General features: G+C 32.2%; 1 protein-coding gene across 2 annotated transcripts in view; it reads left to right on the forward strand.

The window, feature by feature from the left end:
• The window catches only part of AP3B1 (adaptor related protein complex 3 subunit beta 1), a 223,026-nt gene that overhangs the window by 49,370 nt on the left and 152,453 nt on the right, over window positions 1–21,203 (forward strand). For both annotated transcript variants that reach the window (XR_013993671.1, XM_081054083.1), the window contains exons 4-7: window positions 5,058–5,153; window positions 5,770–5,930; window positions 7,438–7,504; window positions 16,280–16,462. Coding sequence is in view for 1 of the 2 variants with exons in the window: in XM_081054083.1 (XP_080910209.1) it covers window positions 5,058–5,153; window positions 5,770–5,930; window positions 7,438–7,504; window positions 16,280–16,462 (507 nt within the window). In the remaining variant the exon portion in view is untranslated. The remainder of the gene's footprint in view (window positions 1–5,057; window positions 5,154–5,769; window positions 5,931–7,437; window positions 7,505–16,279; window positions 16,463–21,203) is intronic.

The following is a 21,203-nucleotide window of genomic DNA, read 5'->3' on the forward strand; positions in this document are numbered from 1 at the left end:
TATTAGCTTGTCCTTTGGGAGGTATCTGGCATTGGTAGACATTTGTTATGCTTTAAATATGAGTAGAAATGACTGAGTCCTTAGCTATTGGTAGTAAATTAACTAGTTCTCCCGAATTTATAGTTGTGTTTTAAACAGAAAATTCTATACTAGTTATTCATTCAAAGCTGTTTGTACTTTTCAGATAGTTATAGTAGAACTTTTCTATTTGTTCATCTTTTTCCTTTCCCATGTGGTATGCTGCCTAATATTCGCCAACAAAAATGTCACTATAAACCTAATTATTAGTCTGTTTGTTTGGATTTCTTTTGTTCTTGAAATACCATGTTAGTTTTTTGAAACATACTTAATCCTCTAATGTTGTGGGAAAATTCACACAAGCTTCTTAAAATGTATATTTGGAGAATTGCCATCAAGTGCAGAATTTCATTTTTACAAGTACATGCTGCCTTAGACACAGAATTAAGCTATGTCATCTGCCATTCGATGTCAAATGATACCAAAAGTGACCTAGTAAGCAATCAGTGGTTATAGTACAAAAATAATCAAAGGTTTAGTCAATAACTCATGAAGTTTGATGTACTAGTATTGATAAACTAATTAAACAGATCTGCCTGTGTTCTTCCAGCCTACTGGGGCTCTGCTATGATTAGCTTTACAGCAAGGAGTGTTGTAACATTGAATGAAAGTAACTGATCAGAGAATGGTGTAGTCACGGAGCTTTAAGTACTCCCATTTCTGGTCACAGAATGGTTTCAAGGAAAGTAGGCTTTCTCTGCACACCTGCAGCCAGTCAGTGTATAGGCCGCTTGTGGTCAATATTGATTGATTCTTATAACAGAACCAGAACAAATTTTGTGTTTTGCAACCTTCTGAGATTTAATATTGTTATGCTTTTTGCTATAACAGTCACAAAAACCTTGCTTTAATAGTGAGTAATTATAGCAATATCTGCTGTCTCAGCTGTGATTCTGAATGTTTCAGTCTCACCAATGTAAGTTACTTGGTAAAAAAAAAAAAAGGTGTTACTTAGAAATCACAAGAGGATGAGGGGGTGGGTGGCCTCTAACCAATTATTCTTTCAAAACTTTCCAGAGAACTGTAGATGGAGATCTGAGTATAGTTAGTAAGGAGAAAAAATATTATAAATGATTAGTTTTTTAAAAAAACCCCGAAGTTAAAGGCTTTGGAAACAATCTTAATACTTATCGTTTCTTTATGGTATGTTGATTGTCCTTCTGGACATCTATTTGGTGAACTATAACTATCGGTGGTAACTCAGATCCTAGATGTAGCAATCTAATGATAAATATCTTAACTTTTTTTCCATCTGCCATTGGGCTGTGATGTTTCTTTCATTCAGCTGTTAATTATTGAGCTTTTACTACATGCCAGGCAATGTGATAGGTAATGGCAATATACAGGTGAATAAGGAATGATTCCTGTACTAAATAACCTCATATTCATTCCAAGATGGATTTGAGAAATATCTCACTTAAATACATCTTGTGATTTGATATATTGAAATTGCTATAAATCAGAACCTGTAAGTATTAATGCTTTTTGGCATTTGGGAAATTAGTTGTAATCTGGGGAACTTTAAAATTTGGTTGGGGAGAGAATGATCTATGTCTCAGATAATTAGATAAGTGCTTCTTAAACTGTAATTTAAAAATTTTTTAAATTTATGTTTCCATTTAAACATAAAATATTAAGTATATTTTAGATCATTTAATTGCCATCTTAATTTAATTGCCGTCATTTAATTGCCATACTAGTATCACATAATTTTGGAACCCATTTTTATTTTTGTGTAAGATCACTTGGTTCCATAATGGCTCATGGACTTTCAGGGGAGTAAGTGGGTTAATATTGTATGTGGATGTGTGGTCACTTGGGTGAGACTGCCGTTCATTGACTGGCGTTCAGAAGTGTGTTTTTTGTAGTGAGTTTGCTCCTGGTTGGCTAACATTCAGATTGGTTAACTTGGTAAACTTTGTTCATTTATCTGAGTTTTTGTTGACCTTTTGTTGACCTATTCAACAGGTTTATTCTGGTGGCTATATGTTACGAGCGCTACAGAAAAAGCTGTCTTCCTAGGGATCTTAACAATCTTTTCATTTTGAGATTTTTTTATAATGAAAAAGTTTAAAATACTTTTATAATCAGAGAAAATACTATTATTTTATGTTGGAGGACATCTGAAAAGATGAGATTCATCCTTAAATTGAAAATATCTGTTGTTTTATCTGAATACAATTAATACTCATATTTTAAAAATTAAATAATTAGGAAGATGTAAAGAGTGAAGGTCACTGGTTAATACCAACACTTAGAGGCAGTCACTGCTAACATTTTGCTGCATAGATTTCTCAACTTTTATGCTTACCTGGGTTGAATCCTTGTTCTTCATTTAATACTAGATGTGCAATATTGGTCAAGTGACTTAACTTCTCTGTGCTTTGGTTTCTTCATTTGTAAAATAGGAATAATAAGACCTGTTCATTGAGTAGTGAATAGAAAATGAATTAATCTAAGCAAAACATGTAGAACAGTGCCTGGCACATAGTGCTACTTAATAAGGATTTGCTGTTATTACCACAGTATGTTCATTCTAAGACGTTTGTTTTCTAAAAGTTTCTGCAGACTTACTTTTACAATTGATGGTGACTTATAATTGGCAGGGTTTTTGTTCCTTTCTTTGTGGTTCACAATATAATAGTACATCTTATAATTGGTAGTCTATTGTAGGTTGATGAAATACAATATGTATCTTTTTTTAATTAATATAGAATTGAGGTCATACAATGCATACTATTTTGCACCTTTAAAATTTTTACATGGCCATATTTTCAATGTCGAGTGTAGATTTATTTAATTCTATATAGTGGCTGCATAGTAAAGTGTTATATGGATATATTGTATTTATTTTACTGTTCATCTATTAGTGGACATTGTATTGTTTTATTTTTGCTTTTGTGGGAGATTTTGCTTAGTGGAACTTGGGGGACAGTTGGGCAACCTGAGTGGAGATTGAGACAAAAAGTGCAAAGTATATTTGGGGACTGTTCCTATTTGACTAGAAAGGAAGTTTGGAGCAGATTTTTGGACTATATTGAGTACTGAGTTAAGGATGGTAGATTTTGTTTTTAAGATTTTTGTGGATTCAGTTAACACTGAAAAGTAATTGGAAATAAAATTTTTGTTACTTTCACTTATAACCCTGTCATACGGAAGAATGGATTGATAGGAACTTAAAATGCTGTGTTTAGCATTTGTATTAATAATGATGATGTAGCAAGTACCGTGTTTCCCCGAAAATCAGACCTCACCAGAAAATAAGCCCTAGTATGATTTTTCAGGATGACATCCCCTGAACATAAGCCTTAATGCGTCTTTTCGAGCAAAAATTAATGTAAGACCCAGTCTTTATTTTCGGGGAAACAGTATGCTCAACAAGTTTTCACTTGTGCTCATGAAACTGTGCTCAAGAATAGCAAAACAGGTCAAATTACTAATTAAGGTCTAAATTATCTTAGGATGTCATGACGAGTTGAATTTCAGTTGTTGAAAACTTCTGTAGGTAAATGTAAGATCTCACCCTTCTTTTAAAACAAACAAACAAAGAAACCTCACCAGAACAATTACTCAAGTATGGGTTAACATTCTCAATAGTACATTTAGAAAAGGCGTATTGTTATAATTAAAAATTCGGTTGTGTCAGTGGATGCACCACATCTGGAACGTTGTCTTAAGTAGGTTGTTCTGCTTAGAGTTCATTTGTAGTTTGGAATGCCACGCTGAAAGAAATATAGACACATGGGAGTGAGCTCAGAAGGGAGCAAAAGGATGGTAAAAGAACGCAACACTATGTTGTGTCAAGGGAAATTGCAGTGTGAGGGATGGAAGGCCATGGCGGTTGTTTTTAAAGTAGTCCAGATTAGTTAGTATGATATAAAATATGGGCCAGTGTAGCACTGTTTTTCCTTTGCAGCATCAGTTTCAGCTATTTCTGGCTACTTCCCCTCATTTCCTATGCTCTTTGAACATTTCATAAACTGTACTATATGTACCCTGTTTCCCCGAAAATAAGACCTGGCCAGACAATTAGCTCTAATGCGTCTTTTAGTAAAATAAGACCGGGATAATATATAATATAATATAGTATAATATAATATAATATAATAGTAATAATATAAGACTGGGTCTTATATTAATTTTTGCTCCAAAAGACATTAGCATTAGAGCTGATTGTCCGGCTAGGTTATTTTTGGGGAAACACAGTACTATATGTACTATACTGATATTTACGGAATTTTAATCAAGCGGTCGTATTTGAAGATATTTGAGAAGGGAGATAAAGTCTGTGAGCAGTGCCAGAAGGAGGCAATTGATGAATTTTAACTCAAATTCTAATTTTCATTTAACTTTTCTGTTCATCATAATTTTGTTATAAACGTTGTGATTAAATTGCCTTTAAAAAACAGTTTTCAGAACACACTCCCAGCCTTTTCGAGGCTACACTCCCAGCCTAATGTAATTTTTATTACATTAAACTGGTATTACTGTCACACATTATTCTTGCTGAGCTGAAGATATCATGTACTGTATATTGGAATGTGCATATTACCACAATCAGGTTTGAGGCTCCAACACCTTTTGACAGATGAGGAAACATAAACTTCTATACCATGTACTTAGTGGACAGAGTCCAAGTTCTTTCTATTATCTGTATCCCGCATTTTGAACATATTTTTGCAATTCAGCTAATGTTTTAACATTCTTATATGAGTTTTACTCAGGGACTTTTTATTCCCTTTGAGAGGAAGGACACCCTTGATAGGCTGTTACTATTAGATTGGATTGTTAAAATTTGTATTTCACAGGCTTTTTCTGTTGCCATTCATTATCCTACAATGTATTATTTTTATTTTACAATCTAAGCTATGACCAGGTTCACTTATTTACTTCAAGAAAATTAAGAATTGATTTTAGAAAATACTGAATTTTTAATTTTTACTCTGACTAGGATTATATGGTTTTTTTTTTTTTAACAGATCAAGAAGTTAGTATATGTTTACCTGGTTCGATATGCCGAAGAACAGCAAGATCTGGCACTCTTGTCCATAAGTACTTTTCAGCGAGCTCTGAAGGTAAATAATAGAGTAAGCAGGCAAATACTAGCTACGACTTTTCTGCACAGTTGAAGGTGTGTTATTTAAAAAAGTGGAGCAATAATTCACTAAATGGCACAGTAGTGTTTTGAAAGAGTTAAAAGGCCTCTCACAGTACCTATTCAATACCATTTGAAAATAATTTATATAACCAACTGGACCTTGCCTTGCATGTTTCAGTTTTTATATTTCTCTTTATGTTCAATATAATCATTATGCATCAAAGAACTCTTCATTATTATACCAACTAGTTGTTGAAAGTGTACAATGAGGAGGCATGACTTTTTTTAAAGATAAAATTTATGACCTGCAGCATTTTATTATGAAACTTAAGAACCTAGCATGTTTAGTGATAAATGATCAACTAGAATTATAACCATTACTTTTCATGTTAAAACATTATTCAGAGGAATAGACATTTATTTAATTCTTTTTCCATACCCATTTCCATATACTGATTGTTTATTTTAAATTAAGTAGCTTCTTTTTTTTTTGTTACATTGCTGCCTATAAGCACTTATTAACCGTGTCATAAAAATGTCTTTGAAATATTGTAAACTTGAAATTTTGATGAATATTTTTGCACTATTTTCAGGATCCAAATCAACTAATTCGTGCAAGTGCTTTGAGAGTTCTGTCAAGTATTAGAGTGCCAATTATTGTACCTATTATGATGCTCGCTATTAAGGAAGCTTCTGCTGATTTATCACCATATGTTAGGAAAAATGCAGCCCATGCAATACAAAAATTATACAGGTAGGTGCTTTGCTAATAATACCACAGATCTCTAATGGTACATGGAACGTTATAAGCCCGTGTCTTATTTTATTAGCTCCTAGAACTAGTCTGTTCTTATATACTAAGGAAACTCAGTGACTGTATATTTCCCCTCACATTCTTTAGACATTTTAAATTTTGTTTTGGTTGTAGAGACCCTATGCAGGTTTTTATTGGTGAGCCTACCTGTGATAATTTGTAGACTTTACTTGAAAATAATCAGAATTTGAATTCTTGTTTAAATAGTCTATCATGTACACATATATTATGAGAAAATTAAGATTTTTTTTCCCGTTTATTGTAGGGTAGAGTTGTATAATGATTTAGAATAAACTTATATAATGTTTGTAAAAAATAAATGCTCATTTTCTTAGGTTAACTGTCGACAAAGTTATATTCTGCTTCTCACTCATTATCCATTTTTGTTATAAACTTGTAGAATAAGATCAGAGTTTTTACTATGGTGGTATAAAACATCCATCACTGGGCTTCATTTTATCTCTTCAGACTTAACTCTTACTCTCTTTGCCTTGAATTTACAGTCTCGTAGTTCAGTCTCGTAGTTCAGTCCAGCATATTAGTCCCCTACATAAAATGTTTTTATCTCATTACCATCTCTTGCTCCTCCTTTAGTCTCTACCTAGAAAATTTTCTCCTTCTCCAGCTCTAAAGTCAAGTTGTTTAAGATTCCTCTGAGATGTCACTCCCTATAAGAAACCCTCCATAACGCTCCTGCTTTCACTGATGCCCTTCCTTTTTATCCCCATAATCCCTTATACGCATACATCTCTATTAATATGGTGTAATTGTGTTTGGGACTGTCTTCTTTATCTTTGGATACCCATTGTTTAAATTGCCGGTAAAGGAACAACAACAATTGAATTTCATGCGAGAAAGACATTATATTGTCAATATTTCAGTGCTTAGAACCCCTATTAAGATGCATTTTTCAATTCTGTACATTTGTAAGCCTTCACTTATATTTCTTGGTTTTAGATGGCAGGTTTTGTAATGCGTGTCTCCATCAGTGAACTAGAATGATACACAATTCTTATTTGGAAATTCTGTGTATTTGTTTTTGGCAATTATGTATCCACATAACAAATGATTGCTATCTTGTTATTTCGTGCTCTCCCACCCTCTCCCCCTGTGAAAAAAAGAATTAGTGGTATATCTACTTGCAACTACTTTCTTAAGATTTTCTAACTTTTTGTAGAAGTGAACTTATTCTTTTAATACTTTCTTCTTGATATTGGTATTTGGGTTTAATTAATATGAGCAATTATGGAGAGAAGGATTAAGACACATTTGGGAGAAAACTATTTTAAATTTGATTTCTATTTGATTACTTTAAATTTGTTTCTATTTTTACATAATTCTTGCTCTCCCTGCTTTTAAAATTTCTTAATATTCTTGAAATGATTAGCTTCGTTTAAAGTTACAATTAAAGGGAAATAAATTAATATATATTTTTTTGGTATTTTAGCCTTGATCCAGAGCAGAAGGAAATGTTAATTGAAATCATTGAAAAACTTCTGAAGGATAAAAGCACAGTAAGTAATATCTTTTTATGTCAAAGTAAAATTGTGTTTTATTTACATAGTATAATTTACCATTGTATATTTGACAATTTTTCTTACTGATTTTAAAATGGTATAAATATTAGTGGAGCTCATTAAAACCCTTGAATAAAAAAATATCCATATAAAGAGAAGGCTTGCATTTAGAAGTTTTGTTTGTTACATGTTTCTTCATCAGAGTCTGAAGAAGAGCAAGTTGGGGGAAACAAATCCTTTCTTTAATGTGTAGCAAAATTTTTGACTTCTTTTAGTGCCAAAGTTTTTATTTTAAGCAATGATTTATTAGGATTTTTAAAGACTGAATCACCTGAGAACAAATAAGTTTTAAAATGAAGTATTAGGAAGTATGAAAGAGATACTGAAAAATTAAAGGAGTGTCCTTTAGCATTATTTAGTATTATAAATGTTTTTTGAAAAAATAAATATTTTCATATGTACAGGACTATTTTTTTGGCTGGTAACAATGATCTTACTGGTTAATAGCTTTTGGGAATGTACATATTTTCTCTTCCTCCCTTCCCCACTCCCATTCTTTGTAGTAGTAATGAGATCTAGGAATAGTGATAACCTATGGGGTCTGTGCACAGACTTCTGGAGGAGCTGGTGTAATGGTATCTTTGATAGAGGCTTCTGTACCCACTTATATGACTCAATTATTGGGGTAAAAGATGCCAGCTCATCTTAGGATGCTATCACCAAGGAGCATGTATTACTATATCCATATATGGCAGCGATCTGATACAGTAGCCACTAGCCCTGTATAGCTATTGTTGCATGGCTTATCATAGGGGCTGTCATAGAGAATGTTCAATATGCACTTGAGAGGAATGTATTCTGCTGTTATTGGGTGGAGTGCTTCTATAGATATCTGTTAAGTACAGTGGTTGATAGTGTTGTTCAAGTCTTCTGTTTCTTTGTTGATCTTCTGCCTGGTGATTTTATCCATTATTGAAAACAGTATTGAAGTCCATTACTATTAATATAGAACTATTTCTCCTTTTAATTCTGCCAGTGTTTACGTCATATATTTAGGAGTTCTGATGTTTGGTGCACATATGTTTATAATTGTTTTATCTTTTTTTTTGACGTTATAAATTCTCCTTCTATCTCTAGTAATGCTTTTTGTTTTAAAGTCTAATTTGTGTGGTATAAGTGCAGCCACCCAAGCTTCTTTCATGGTTGCTGTTTACATGGTACATCTTTTTCCTTTCTTTTACTCTCAACTTGTGGTTATTTTTGAAACTAATGTGTGTCTCCTGTAGACAGAATATAGTTAGATCTTGTTTTTTGATCCAAGTTGGCAATATGTGCCTTTGATTAGATGGTTTAATCCATATACATTTAATGTTGTTATTGGTATGGTTGAATTTACAGCTAACATTTTACTTGTTTTTTTGTTTCACGTCTTATTTCTCTTTCCACCCTTATTGCTTCTTTATATTAACTGAATATGTTCTACTAAACATTTTAATTCATTTAATGAGTTTTCCATCATATAGTTTTAAAAATATTGTGTTATACATGAGTTTATACTTGGAGATTTCATTTCTAGGTCATCCAGTAAATTTCTTTTAGTCCATAATATAACAGTAATCTTTATTGCATTTTTCCTATAGTGTTTGGTGTAATATAGGAGGTAAACAAATACAGATTTGTTCAATAAATGAAGACAGAGACAGAAAATTTAATTCCTTTTTGTCTTCTTTATGGCGTATTTGTTATCTGCTTCTAGGACCCAGATACGAAATCAATATTATTGATATAGTGGTTAACTATAATAATAATAAAATAACATTTAGTTTTTCTATGTGCAAGACATTTGCTAAATACTGTGGAGAATATAGTAAGATCTACAAGAAAGAGGTCTTTTATTTTAATGTAACTTACCATGATTTCTGCTATATTATACAGTAAAATAAATTTGTCGCATGGCCTAGGAATGAAATATCCACAATGTGTGCATGTCTTCCCAAACGATACATCACAAGTGAAAAGTACAGCCTTTGTAATTAGACAGAACTGGATTTGTGTCCGAACTTCTTCCACTTAGTACGTAACTATGTATTAAGCCTTTATAAGTTTAAATTTCCCAACTTGTAGGATTTACATTTTTAATATATAAAGGTTTTGTTTGTGTTGAATGAGTTTTTGTGTATAAAACCCTCAGTATAGTGTCTGACACCAAAAAAAGGGTTAATAAATACTCCAAATAAGAAGTAAATACTTGAAAAGGAATGTAAATTACCATTTCCTTGTAAATTTGGAGTGTCTATTCTTGATTTCCAACCATTTATATCTAAAATACAGTAAAAGAATTATTGAGTACTTGTTCACAGTAGGTATCTAGTATCTGTTGAATGATTGTGGAATTTGTTACATTCTTGGTGATACAAATTAGGTATTTACTACTATTTGTAATGTTTTGCTTCCCAAATGGTGTGTGACATGCTTAATGTTCATAGGTGGATAGATCTCTTGAGAGCTTTGATGGTCTATCATTTATGAGGCACTGTTTTCCTAAAGTGTTATATAGTATAATTTATGTTTTAAAAATTAAAAAAACACTATATTTTTCTATCTAGATTAAACAGCAATAGTTTATACTGATACCTCTAATTCCAGTGTAACAGCACAGGGTTCCTTCTAGCCTCTTATCTTTTCAACTTCTTTCTCCAGCATTAAGAAATGTGACTCCTATTATCCACAAAATATTTACTTACTTGCTCAGTCCCAGAATGCAGAGAAAGTGTTGTTTCAGAATTGCTAGCATGTACTGTTGTCTGGAGTAGTGAGACAGAGACTTACTAAGTTAAATATTGGTTTAGAGTTGCATTTTTTATTTAATCTAATTTTTTGATGCTATTATAAAATGAAATTGCTTTATCATTATATCATTGAACTTTTTGTATTGGTATATAGAAAAGCTATTGATTCTCTGTATGGTAATTTATATCCTATTTCTTTACTGAATTCTTTTATTGTTTAATTTTTGTCCTTCATTCTCCACGGTTTGTTCTAGAAAATGACTCATATCATCTGCCAATAGAAGTTGTTTTATTTCCTCTTTTATTTCCAATTCCTGTGACCGGTTTTGTTTGTCTAATTATTCTGGCTTGTACCTTGTACCTAGTACATTGTACCTAGTACAGTGTTTAATGAGAGTGGAGATGGTGAGCATCTTTGCCTTGTTTCGATCTACAGGAAATGCTTGTAATGTGTCTGTGTTAAGTAACATGCTGACCCTGAGGATTTTCTCTTTACCTTTGAAATACTATAGTTTTACATGGTATCTCAGAATAACTTGAACTGGGTCAATTTTTTCCTGGTACCCAGTGAACCTTTTCAAAATGTAGATTCAGAACTTACTTTACTTATGGCAAAGTGGTAGGTTTTTTTTAATTAAGATTATAGTTTTAAAAATTAATTGTTTAGGTGTTACTTTTCCTTCAGGGATTTCAAGTTGGATCTCTTTTTGCCTGTTTTACATTTCAACCACTATTTTCTAAACCTTTTTACTTCTTTTTTACCTTATTTCCATTATCTTTGTTCTTTTGCTACTTTTCTTTTATGCCCCTCACTAAATGTTCATTCAACCATTTTCTTCTCGGACACCTTACAATTTAATCGTGATGTCTGATTTTTTCCCGTGTTTTTTTTCCTGGTTTCAATCAACTCCTGTTTCATTTCTTCCTGATGTCTTTTGTTCTCTCTTTCTGAATTTCTAATTCATGTTTATTTTTCTGATCTTCATATGCTTCTTTGAGGGTACTTAATTCATTTTGGAGTGTTGTTTTAGTTTTCTTTTGCTTCGTCATTGATTTTTTTTGTGGGTAATTTTCATTGTTTTGATTTTCATGTTCTGTTTTCAATACTTACAGATTACTTGCATCTTTAGATTTCTTTGGATAGGGTTGGCATGGTGGTTTGAGTTTGAGATAATTTGCAAGATTCCTAGTAAAAGATCACCCTCTGTCAGAATAGCAAAATATGTCTTTTTTCAATTCGATGGCTTTTTTTGAGGGGAGACATCCATAAGAAGGAATGCATTCCCTAAGATTATTTTGATTGATTTTTTTTAATTGTAGGATCCTAAAGTTTTCCTCCTAAGTTCTTTTTTCTGTCACCTTTCAGTTTCTAAGGGACTCCTCTTCCTCTACTCTTTTTAAACCATATTTTCTTTGAAACTTCCCCTTTTTAGGATGGACTCATTGAATTCCCTCCCACTCCCCCCAGTGAAGTCCCATCCTCATAATCTGCTCTGATCTACCAGGAATCTTTTACAGTATTTTCACATTAGAGTACTCTTTTTCTTTCTGCTGTTGATTTTAGTTCCTTCTTGTGCCCACCATCAACTCCTGTTGGTCAGTTTTATCAGATTGTCATAGATCTTTGTGAAATTTTGTGATACAAGCATGAAAGATAACTGTCTGGGATTTGAGACTTAGTTTTCTACTTAACATGTAATTTGAAGTTTGGAAATTCTCTGTCTTTTAGTTATGCTTAGGACACAGGTGTTCATCGTTAGTTTTTCTGGGCTTAGGTTGGAAGATCCAGATTTACCCAGGTAACATCAACTTGTCTACCAGTATTTAAATGAGTTTTATTTTGAGAATGTTTTCTGATATATTTTTTCCTTTGTAAGATTATAATCTATTATAGAGAGGTTAAAAATATTCTGATATCTATACAAATATTTATGGATCATTGTTATTACTTTTGCTTGTCACATGTGATACTTTATTGAAGGAAGACAGCTATATTTCATCTCTCCCCCAAATTAATAATGTCAGCATTGATATTTAAAATCAGTAAGAATCCCAAATTATTTTTGTTTAAAAATTTCCCAATGAAATGAACCATATCTAATTTATTCCCACATTCTGAAAAGGAGTGTGTGTTATCAGCAGGAGTTTCTTGGGATCATTATCATAATGATTACATTGCTATTGCTGCTGATTAATATAAATTTGAAAGGTGTTAATCTAGTTAAAAATTGTTCCTCATTTAACCTCTGTTGATTTTGAGATATTCCTTCTGGTGCTCATTTTAGCCTAAAGGAAGATTTTTCTTACAATTGAGATCTCAAAAAAAAAAAAAGTAGTTCTATAATTCTCATTTTGAGGAAAGGTGGCAATATATTAAACATATTAAAATATAATAATAAAACGGTTTTCTCCTTTTGCTAAAGAAAGACCCATGTTTGTCATATGAACAGTCCTTTTAAAAATAAGTCACTTTGGGTTTACTATTGTTATGGTAATATATCTGGAAGAATATTTTAGTGTTACTTAGGTAACTGTTGTCTGAAGATACCTGTAAATTTGAAAGGCTATAATAGAAACCTCATAACTACAATCAATGAAATTAAAAGGAAATATTTTATCTATATTCTATCACCTCCAGTCAATTTAAGTTTTCTTTATTTTTTCATTTTATATTCCTAGATTTACCATTTTCATCCTGTTTTCTCTATGTAACATATCCTGAACACATCTTTACTACAATGTTTAGTTATAAATTCCTTTTCTAATGTTTAATTATAAATTCATTTTTTAAATTTGTAGCACTTTCTGTTGTATATCTTTAAAATGTAGAAATCTGTATTTGTTGAACAAAAAATAGGTGTGGACAGTCTTTATTTAGAACACTTCAAAAGAAGGGTGGTATTTATTTTCTTTTCCTATCATGTTAATTTTAAAGAAATCCTTTTGATGGCATTTAACTTTCTAATAGATAACAGAATTTCTTAGGAAAACAAATTCGGTCAATGGCTAGTGAAAACCGAGTTGTTTATTTATATTTTTTAGATGAGAAAGTTTCCTCTCCTTAATTTAGCTGCAAAATGGTGTTTAATGAATATATTGGTAGTTCATAGCTAAACTGTGGGGGTAAGACACCGTTTTGTACGTTATTGATTTAATGTTGGTAAAAGCCTCACTGTTGTGGGCAAAAAGCACACCTCTGAGTTTGTGCAGGTGTTTTGTTGTGATAGATCTATTATCCAGCTATTAGAAGATAAATGACTGATCTTTCCCATTTTCCATACCTCAAGAAAATTGAAATAAGAAGGGGAATATCATTTGGGCTGTATGATTAGGGCAGGTTGGATGGCCATTAATTTAAGAGGAGACAATCTCAGCAGCATTGGCCAACTTATACCATATTATCAATCAAACCTTGATGCACTTCTTGTGATGACCCAGCACTCTCAGGTTTTTGCAACGTTAATTAGAATTCATGACAAAATAGATGCAAGGAAACGTTTTGTACCCTTCATAATTTTATAGAAAATTTATTGTTATTAAAGGAACCATTTGCTTAGTGTGATTTTTTTCATTACCGGCTTGTCAACTAGCATAGATAATCTGGAGAAAATATGAACTCCATAGATGGGGTGTCACTTTTGTTGATGGTTCATGTAGTTTACCTTGGAGCACAGCTAATGGCTGAAGTTCATAGCAACAGCACAGAAAAACGTGGCAACCAAGGGAAGATAAATGAACCATGTTTATTGCTTTAATATAAAAAATACATAAATGGAAAACTGCATTTGAATTTGATGAGCTCATTGCTAGTTTTGCTGGAGTGATTTATTTTCCCCCTTATTTAAAAAGCTACTATTGACACAGTGAGATGGAAATTAACTGTCTGTTTTTGGGAAACCAATATTTTGGTTTTAAAATCTGAGAAGATCATTTTATTTTAATTTTGGGAGTTTTATTGAATATTGAATATTTAGTAGACCCAAATTATTAATTCTTTTGGCAATGTTTAGCCTAGGATCAGTTTGTTAAAACCATGCAATGAAATTTCTAAAACAGTTTTAGTTTGTGAGGATCCTTTCTTTATTTTATATCCTTCCTAATTATTTTTGGGTTTCCTTAAACTTTATTGGTACTTAAGTAACGATTTTTTTTTATGCTCTTTGTTAGTACTTTAGAATTATATTGTATCTATAGCTCTATATTTAAAATATGTATAATATAGTGTGGTAGCTCATTTTTAAAAATTGTTTGGTGTCTGTGAAACACTTTGAAAATAAGACTCTCTAAGAGGCTTAGACAAAACAACGTGATTTTACATAGTATTTTTTAAATTTAAACTTTGTTGAATTACTATTTCACTTCCATGGGTTATTTTATTCTACGTGGTATTACTCACTTTTGTACTTGAACACCCTATACCAATTGATATATTAATATGATTGACATATATAAAATACATACAAGTATTGATATATTTCACAAATAGTTACTCTATAGTTTGATGTCATAAACTTAGTTGGTTTAAAAGCTTTTTAAGTAATACTAATTCTGTCCTTTTAGAAGTATGATTATTACAGAGTATAATTTTTGAAGAGTGATTATATGCAGAAGATACCAAAATATGGAGTTGAAAATACGAACTTCCTTTACATATCAGTAGCAAATAGAAAATTATACGTATAATACATTTTTATTTAGTTCACAGAAATAATCAATTCTTTGCTTTTTCAGTTGAGGTACATACATGCTGGGACCAGCAGGCACCAGTACATGGGCAGGGCTGGAGTCAATAAATGCAGCTTCACGTTTATACTGATTGGTAATTCATAAAATCCCCACAGGACAGGAAACTTGTTTAGCATAATAGCAGGTCTATATTCTGAGCTGTTTTCTTTCAATTGTATTGTTGGTTGCATATTAATAAACTAAATGTCAGCCAAGTAGAGGGACAAACACTAAAAATATGAATATCATTGTATCTAATATTTTTCAAAAAGTACCATTTCAATAAGTTATATTTCTATGTAATTGCTTATTTTAAGTCATTGGGGAAATTTTAGACACTGAAATGAAGATCCCTAGTGTTCAGAAAGAATATGATATTAATTTATTTTTTCAAAACTGTATTATATTGTTTGCTAACTGTACGTATATCAGTGATACATATATAGAAGTATTTGTATATTACATATTTTTGCTTAGTTTGTATCTTTATACCAAAGAAATTTTAATTTCACCACTTTGCAAAAGCTTGATAATTCCAAAAACAGCGTTTATGATTCATTAATTGGTCATAGGGAAAGCTGCTTTTTGTAGGTAATATATCATTTCAATTTACACACATTGTTATGTAAGTGATAAAAATGTACTAAAATTTTAGGTTGTGTGTTTTCTTTGTAAATACATTTTATTGGTAAAAATTAACAAGCGAATTAAAATGTGTATGATTTTAAAGTGTTTTTGTACCAGTTTTGTTCCTCACACACATTTTAAGATAAATTCATTGTGAATTACTGTCATTCTCATTTTAAACTGACATGATGTGCTCCTTTTTATTGTCTTCATTCTTTTTCTCAGTATTGTCATGTATTAAATAATGAATCTTTAGATTAGAATGTAGGTTAGCTTTAAAAATGAAAAATGTGTATGATGAGTATGCTTAATCCATGTATGAACAACTTATTGAAATTTTATCTGATGAAATAAAATTTTCACAATTTCTAACACTAACACTTCCAATTCTAATACATCAGAAAAATATTAGCTTTGTAGACATGTTATCACTATTAAAATTATTCTTTGAGGGAGTGACACCGTAAAACTTATTTGTTATTTAAACACATAATCATTTATTAACTAAATGACTGAATACTTTAAATATTGATTGTCATAACCCTGATTGCACCTCTGTAATACCTGAGTAGAATCTTGGATGGTGGGAAAACTTTTTTTTTTTTAATGAGTTACTGTCTTTCTTTTCTAGCTGGTAGCTGGCAGTGTTGTGATGGCTTTTGAAGAAGTCTGCCCAGATAGAATAGATCTGATTCACAAGAATTACCGCAAGCTCTGCAATTTGCTGGTTGACGTTGAAGAGTGGGGGCAGATAGTCATCATCCACATGCTCACGCGGTACGCCCGGACACAGTTTGTCAGTCCTTGGAAAGAGGCAAGTGTTGCGCGATCTTCTGCTTTAAAATATATGTCTACTTTAAGAAAATGGCTGAGCTTTGAAAAAAAAGTGCACAGAAAATTAAGAGTAGTAAAATACAGAAGTCTGCGTATATAAGGAGGTCTCATTTGTCTCATATTTTTTTGGAAAGCCAGAAATCAATATAAATGCAAGGATAATTGTTCATTGTTTTGGCACTGATTAATACATGCTTAATGGCATAGTGTATAAACTTTTAGTGTGATACTTGGCCAGAGGCCCCTGTGAGGAGCCATAGCATGGTACAGTGTTTGCAGTGACATTGCCAAATCATGGAATTTTTGTTTTTTGGTAATTACTTTCTACTTCATCTAGTCCCAAATGTTCGAGGGACTTAAAAAATAGATGGTGTGATTCTAACACGTGAATTTACACCTAAGATAATTTCTTGCCTTTATAGATAAATATTTTGAACTTGTAAACTTCTTTTTCCTATATTTCTAAAATATGCTGGTTTTTCTTTTTTTTTGTTTTTCACTTAGGCTGATAGGATTTTAGTAAAAATAATTAAATATACTTTAAAGTATTTTGTTTTCTTTGTGCAGATTAACATTAGAGGCATACCTTATTCTTTTCACTATATTAACAATTAAAAATAATTTGTTAACATAATTTGTAATAGAGATCTCTAAGTGTATATATATTTAAAACTTAAGTATAAGTTTTAAACTTGTTTAAAGAAAAGAAATCATTAAATATTACAAGAATGGCACATTCATTCTTATTTTGTGATACTTCTTTTATGTCTTTTTTGAAAGCAGTATTATAGATTTTTAAAAATCAGCTGTATAAAGTAAAACACCAAAAATCCCCGAATTATGCCTTAGGGGTTGTACAGAAACTTATGAATAGGACTTCATTGCTCAGAAACTTCTGACTAGACCTTGAGTGCTCACTACATCTTATTTTTGTTGATTAGAAATACATAATATTAAAGTGAGAGAAAAATGTACATAAAATGGAAAAATGTTCATAATACATGCTTCAGATGACATGTCCAGCTTTCAGATGTTTAAGAAGTTTAAATGTTTAGTGTTTATCAATGTTTTCTACAATGACTTAGTGTTGTTAGTATTAAAAAGTATTTAAAAATTTAAAAAATATGTCTATCCACAAGATGATTTGTAATATTGGCTCCATCTTAATATTTAAAAAGTGTTTAGAGGGCCGGCCCAGTGGCTCAGGCGGTTAGAGCTCCGTGCTCCTAAATCCGAAGGCTGCAGGTTTGATTCCCACGTGGGCCAGTGGGCTCTCAACCACAAGGCTGTCAGTTCAATTCCTGGAGTCCCGCAAGGGATGGTGGGCAGCGCCCCCTGAAACTAAGATTGAACACGGCACCTTGAGCTGAGCTGCCACTGAGCTCCTGGATGGCTCAGTTGGTTGGAGTGCATCCTCTCAACTACAAGGTTGCCGGTTAGACTTCCCCAAGGGATGGTGGGCAGCGCCCCCTGCAACTAACAATGTCAACTGGACCTGGAGCTGAGCTGCACCCTCCACAACTAAGATTGAAAGGACAACAACTTAACTTGGAAAAAAGTCCTGAAAGTATACACTGTTCCCCAATAAAGTCCTGTTCCCCTTCCCCAATAAAATCTTTTTTTTTTAAGTGTTTAGGCTATTCTACTTAAAACTTGAAGTATTTTTGAATTATTCATATATAAAAGTCTTATGCCACATAGGGCTCTTAAATTGATGAAATTTTACTATCCATCTGTGCTTTTATTTTAGAAAATTAATTTTATTTATCATTGAGTAAAGTAAACTTTGAGGGCACTTTTGCTGGTAAGCAACATGTCCATGCTGCAAATTCTTGGCTCTTTCATGTAAATGGTAACTTTGACAAGAGATTTTCGTTGCTAATTACCGGTAGCTAATTGTTTGACTAGTTGTTTGATTTCAGCCAGTTCCTTTCCAGAATACTATTCAGATATTTTTTTTTCCTCTTGTGTAATGTTATAGGTAATTTTGCCTTAGTGGGTAATTTTTTAATTTTACTTTCCTATCACCATCGGATTCTTTTCAGTAGCTATAAGCAAATGATCCTTTGCTTTGTCATTATGTAGAAATTGGAATTAAAACATATACTTTCTTTACCATGTCTTCTAAAAATATGTAACGAACTTTAAAATCTCTTTTTTTGCAGTTTGTCTCTTTGTGTTTCTGTTCCTTGAATTTTATCTCATTACAGATAAAATTCATGTTTAAAGCTATTTTCAAAACAAAGAATTTAGGTTCTACACTGCAATATCTATTTAATCTTTTGATAGATATTAATAATTTGAAAAATTGGAGCTATATGCATTCTATTTGCACATGTTAACTCAATGGATCTTAATCATTACAAACATGAGATGAAGTCTGGTCATTGTCCTGGTTCACTGGAATTGAGGACAGTAGTTTGCTAGCTTTGCTACTGCCTTGCATTTTGGCCTGGGCATTATTGTAAATTATGTGGTTAATAGATTAATTCAGTAGTTTTCAAGTGTGCGCCTCCACCCTCAGGCTGTTGTAGCACTGCCAGTGGAACAGCCAGTGGGACAAATGCTGGCGCTCTGGACTGTGCAGCCAGCTGGGTTCGTGCCACTGTTCCAAACAAAGCTGACTTCACCTTTGCCTGCCTTTCATATACGCATATGATTTCCTTTGAGAAAGAGCCCTTAGCTTGTAGAAAAAAGAAAAGGAAAAAAACCCACTAAAGTAGAAGATTTGTAAGGGTTTCGCTAACTATAATCACATGTATTTTTAAAGAAGTTATAGATGGAATGCAAGCACATAGTGAAATAAAAAAATAAGTTTTTTTTATAACATTTTAGTAGACTCCTTAGAGGCAATTACTGACAACGATTTAATTTTAGTTATTGTGGTGGTTACAAATTTTACTGTGGATAACACATTTCACTTTATTTATTAATTTAAAATGATGTCAGTTGACTCCAGAATAATCATGATAAAAGGCTGTGTCTCTTTGTATACATGTATGTTTTCTTCAGTACCAGAGGGAAAGATTTGAAAGAGTCACTCTATTGTAGAATTAGAAATAAAAGATTGTCAAAGATGTTTGACTTTTAGTACAAATCCATTTCATAAAATTAAAGTTCAAGTGGATTATCATCATTTAGACCATGATGGTGCTCAGTTTTTTACTCAACCCATCTCAGACTTAACTGTGGCTAGTTATAATTCTGTTTTACAGAGAAACTTTTGAGTGAGCAAAACTTGTACTTTTGGAGACTTTTTGGCCTCGACTTTAATCTGCATCCAGTATTTTAGAACTGCATGTGGTAATTTTAACTTTAAAAGTTGGCAAATTGAATCATAAAGCAACGTTCAACCATATCTGGAAGAGACTGAGAAGTATTTGGCATTTATATGTGCTTTCTTTTTTCACATCTCATGTTGTGAAAAGCATACCAGGTACTAAAGAACGGTTTAAGAGTGTTATATAATAGAAAGATAAAGTGGAACAGTACTCTAACAGAGTAAGTGCTGAGTTGTTACTATCTTTTTTTATCCTTTACCATCAATACTTGAATGTGTTTCTTTCTTGGAATCAGCGGAATAGAAGGGTTCATTACATACATTCCCATCCCCTCATAGCAGGCAGAAGTCACTTGAATAAGTGCTATATGAACACCACTTTATGATATATAAAGAACCATTTATCTTTTTTAAATTTTTTTTATGGGGGAATATTGGGGAACCATGTGTTTCTCTAGGACCCGTCAGCTTCAAGTTGTTGTCCTTCAATCTAGTTGTGGAGGGCACCGCTCAGCTCCAAGGCCAGTCGCCGTTTTCAATTTTTAGTTGCAGGGGGCACAGCCCACCATCCCATGTGGGGATTGAACCAGCAACCTTGTTGTTGAGAGCCTATGCTCTAACCAATTGAGCCATCCAGCCACCACTCCGGAAGTTTGGCTGCAGTTCGTTGTATTCAATCTAGTTGTGGAGGGGGCCGCTCACTGGCCCATGTGAGAATCGAACCGTCAACCCTATTGTTCAGGGCTCCTGCTCTAACCAGCTGAGCCATCTGGCCACCCCAAGAGCCAGATGAAGTGAAAGAATTTACAAGTGAGAAAACAGTGTCACTAAAATAGTATGTTGACTTAAAATTGCCATAAAATTAAAAAGTGCCTAAAAATATACCAAATTCATTAGAATCAAGGTTTCTTTCTCAAGTACTAAGAAAAAAATGTGAAAAATAATACTGTTGATAGTTTATATTTAGCAATTTAATATTTTGCTATACTTTCTTATGTAGTCATTTATTTGAGACAGGCAATGGTAATTACTATACCCATTTTATAGACGAAGAAACTGAGGCATATAGATTTTGACGTCTCACCTAAGATAATGTTTCTAAAAGGTGGGGGCAGAAATATAAACAGAATAATCTGATGCCTAGATCAACATTCATCCCTTTATATTCTATTATCTCATGACTTTTAAATTAAAATACCTTTTTGCTTTCATAAGTTTCTATTTGTTTGCTTATTCTGTTAAAACTAATTTTGAAACCCCTCCTATCTATAGTGTTCAGACATTGCAATTAGCTAATAACCATAATTAAATTTGCTTTTCACAAAGAAACATCATGTTTCTCATTGAATTCTTTAAAACATTTGTTTGTGTTTATAGTCTTGAAGGGTAGCAAAATTGTTTTTTGAGGAATTGAAAATTAGAAATACTTTTTTGAGATAAG

The sequence above is a fragment of the Rhinolophus hipposideros genome (genome assembly GCF_964194185.1).
Source record: "Rhinolophus hipposideros genome assembly, chromosome: 7".
In the NCBI taxonomy this organism is placed as follows: domain Eukaryota; kingdom Metazoa; phylum Chordata; class Mammalia; order Chiroptera; family Rhinolophidae; genus Rhinolophus; species Rhinolophus hipposideros.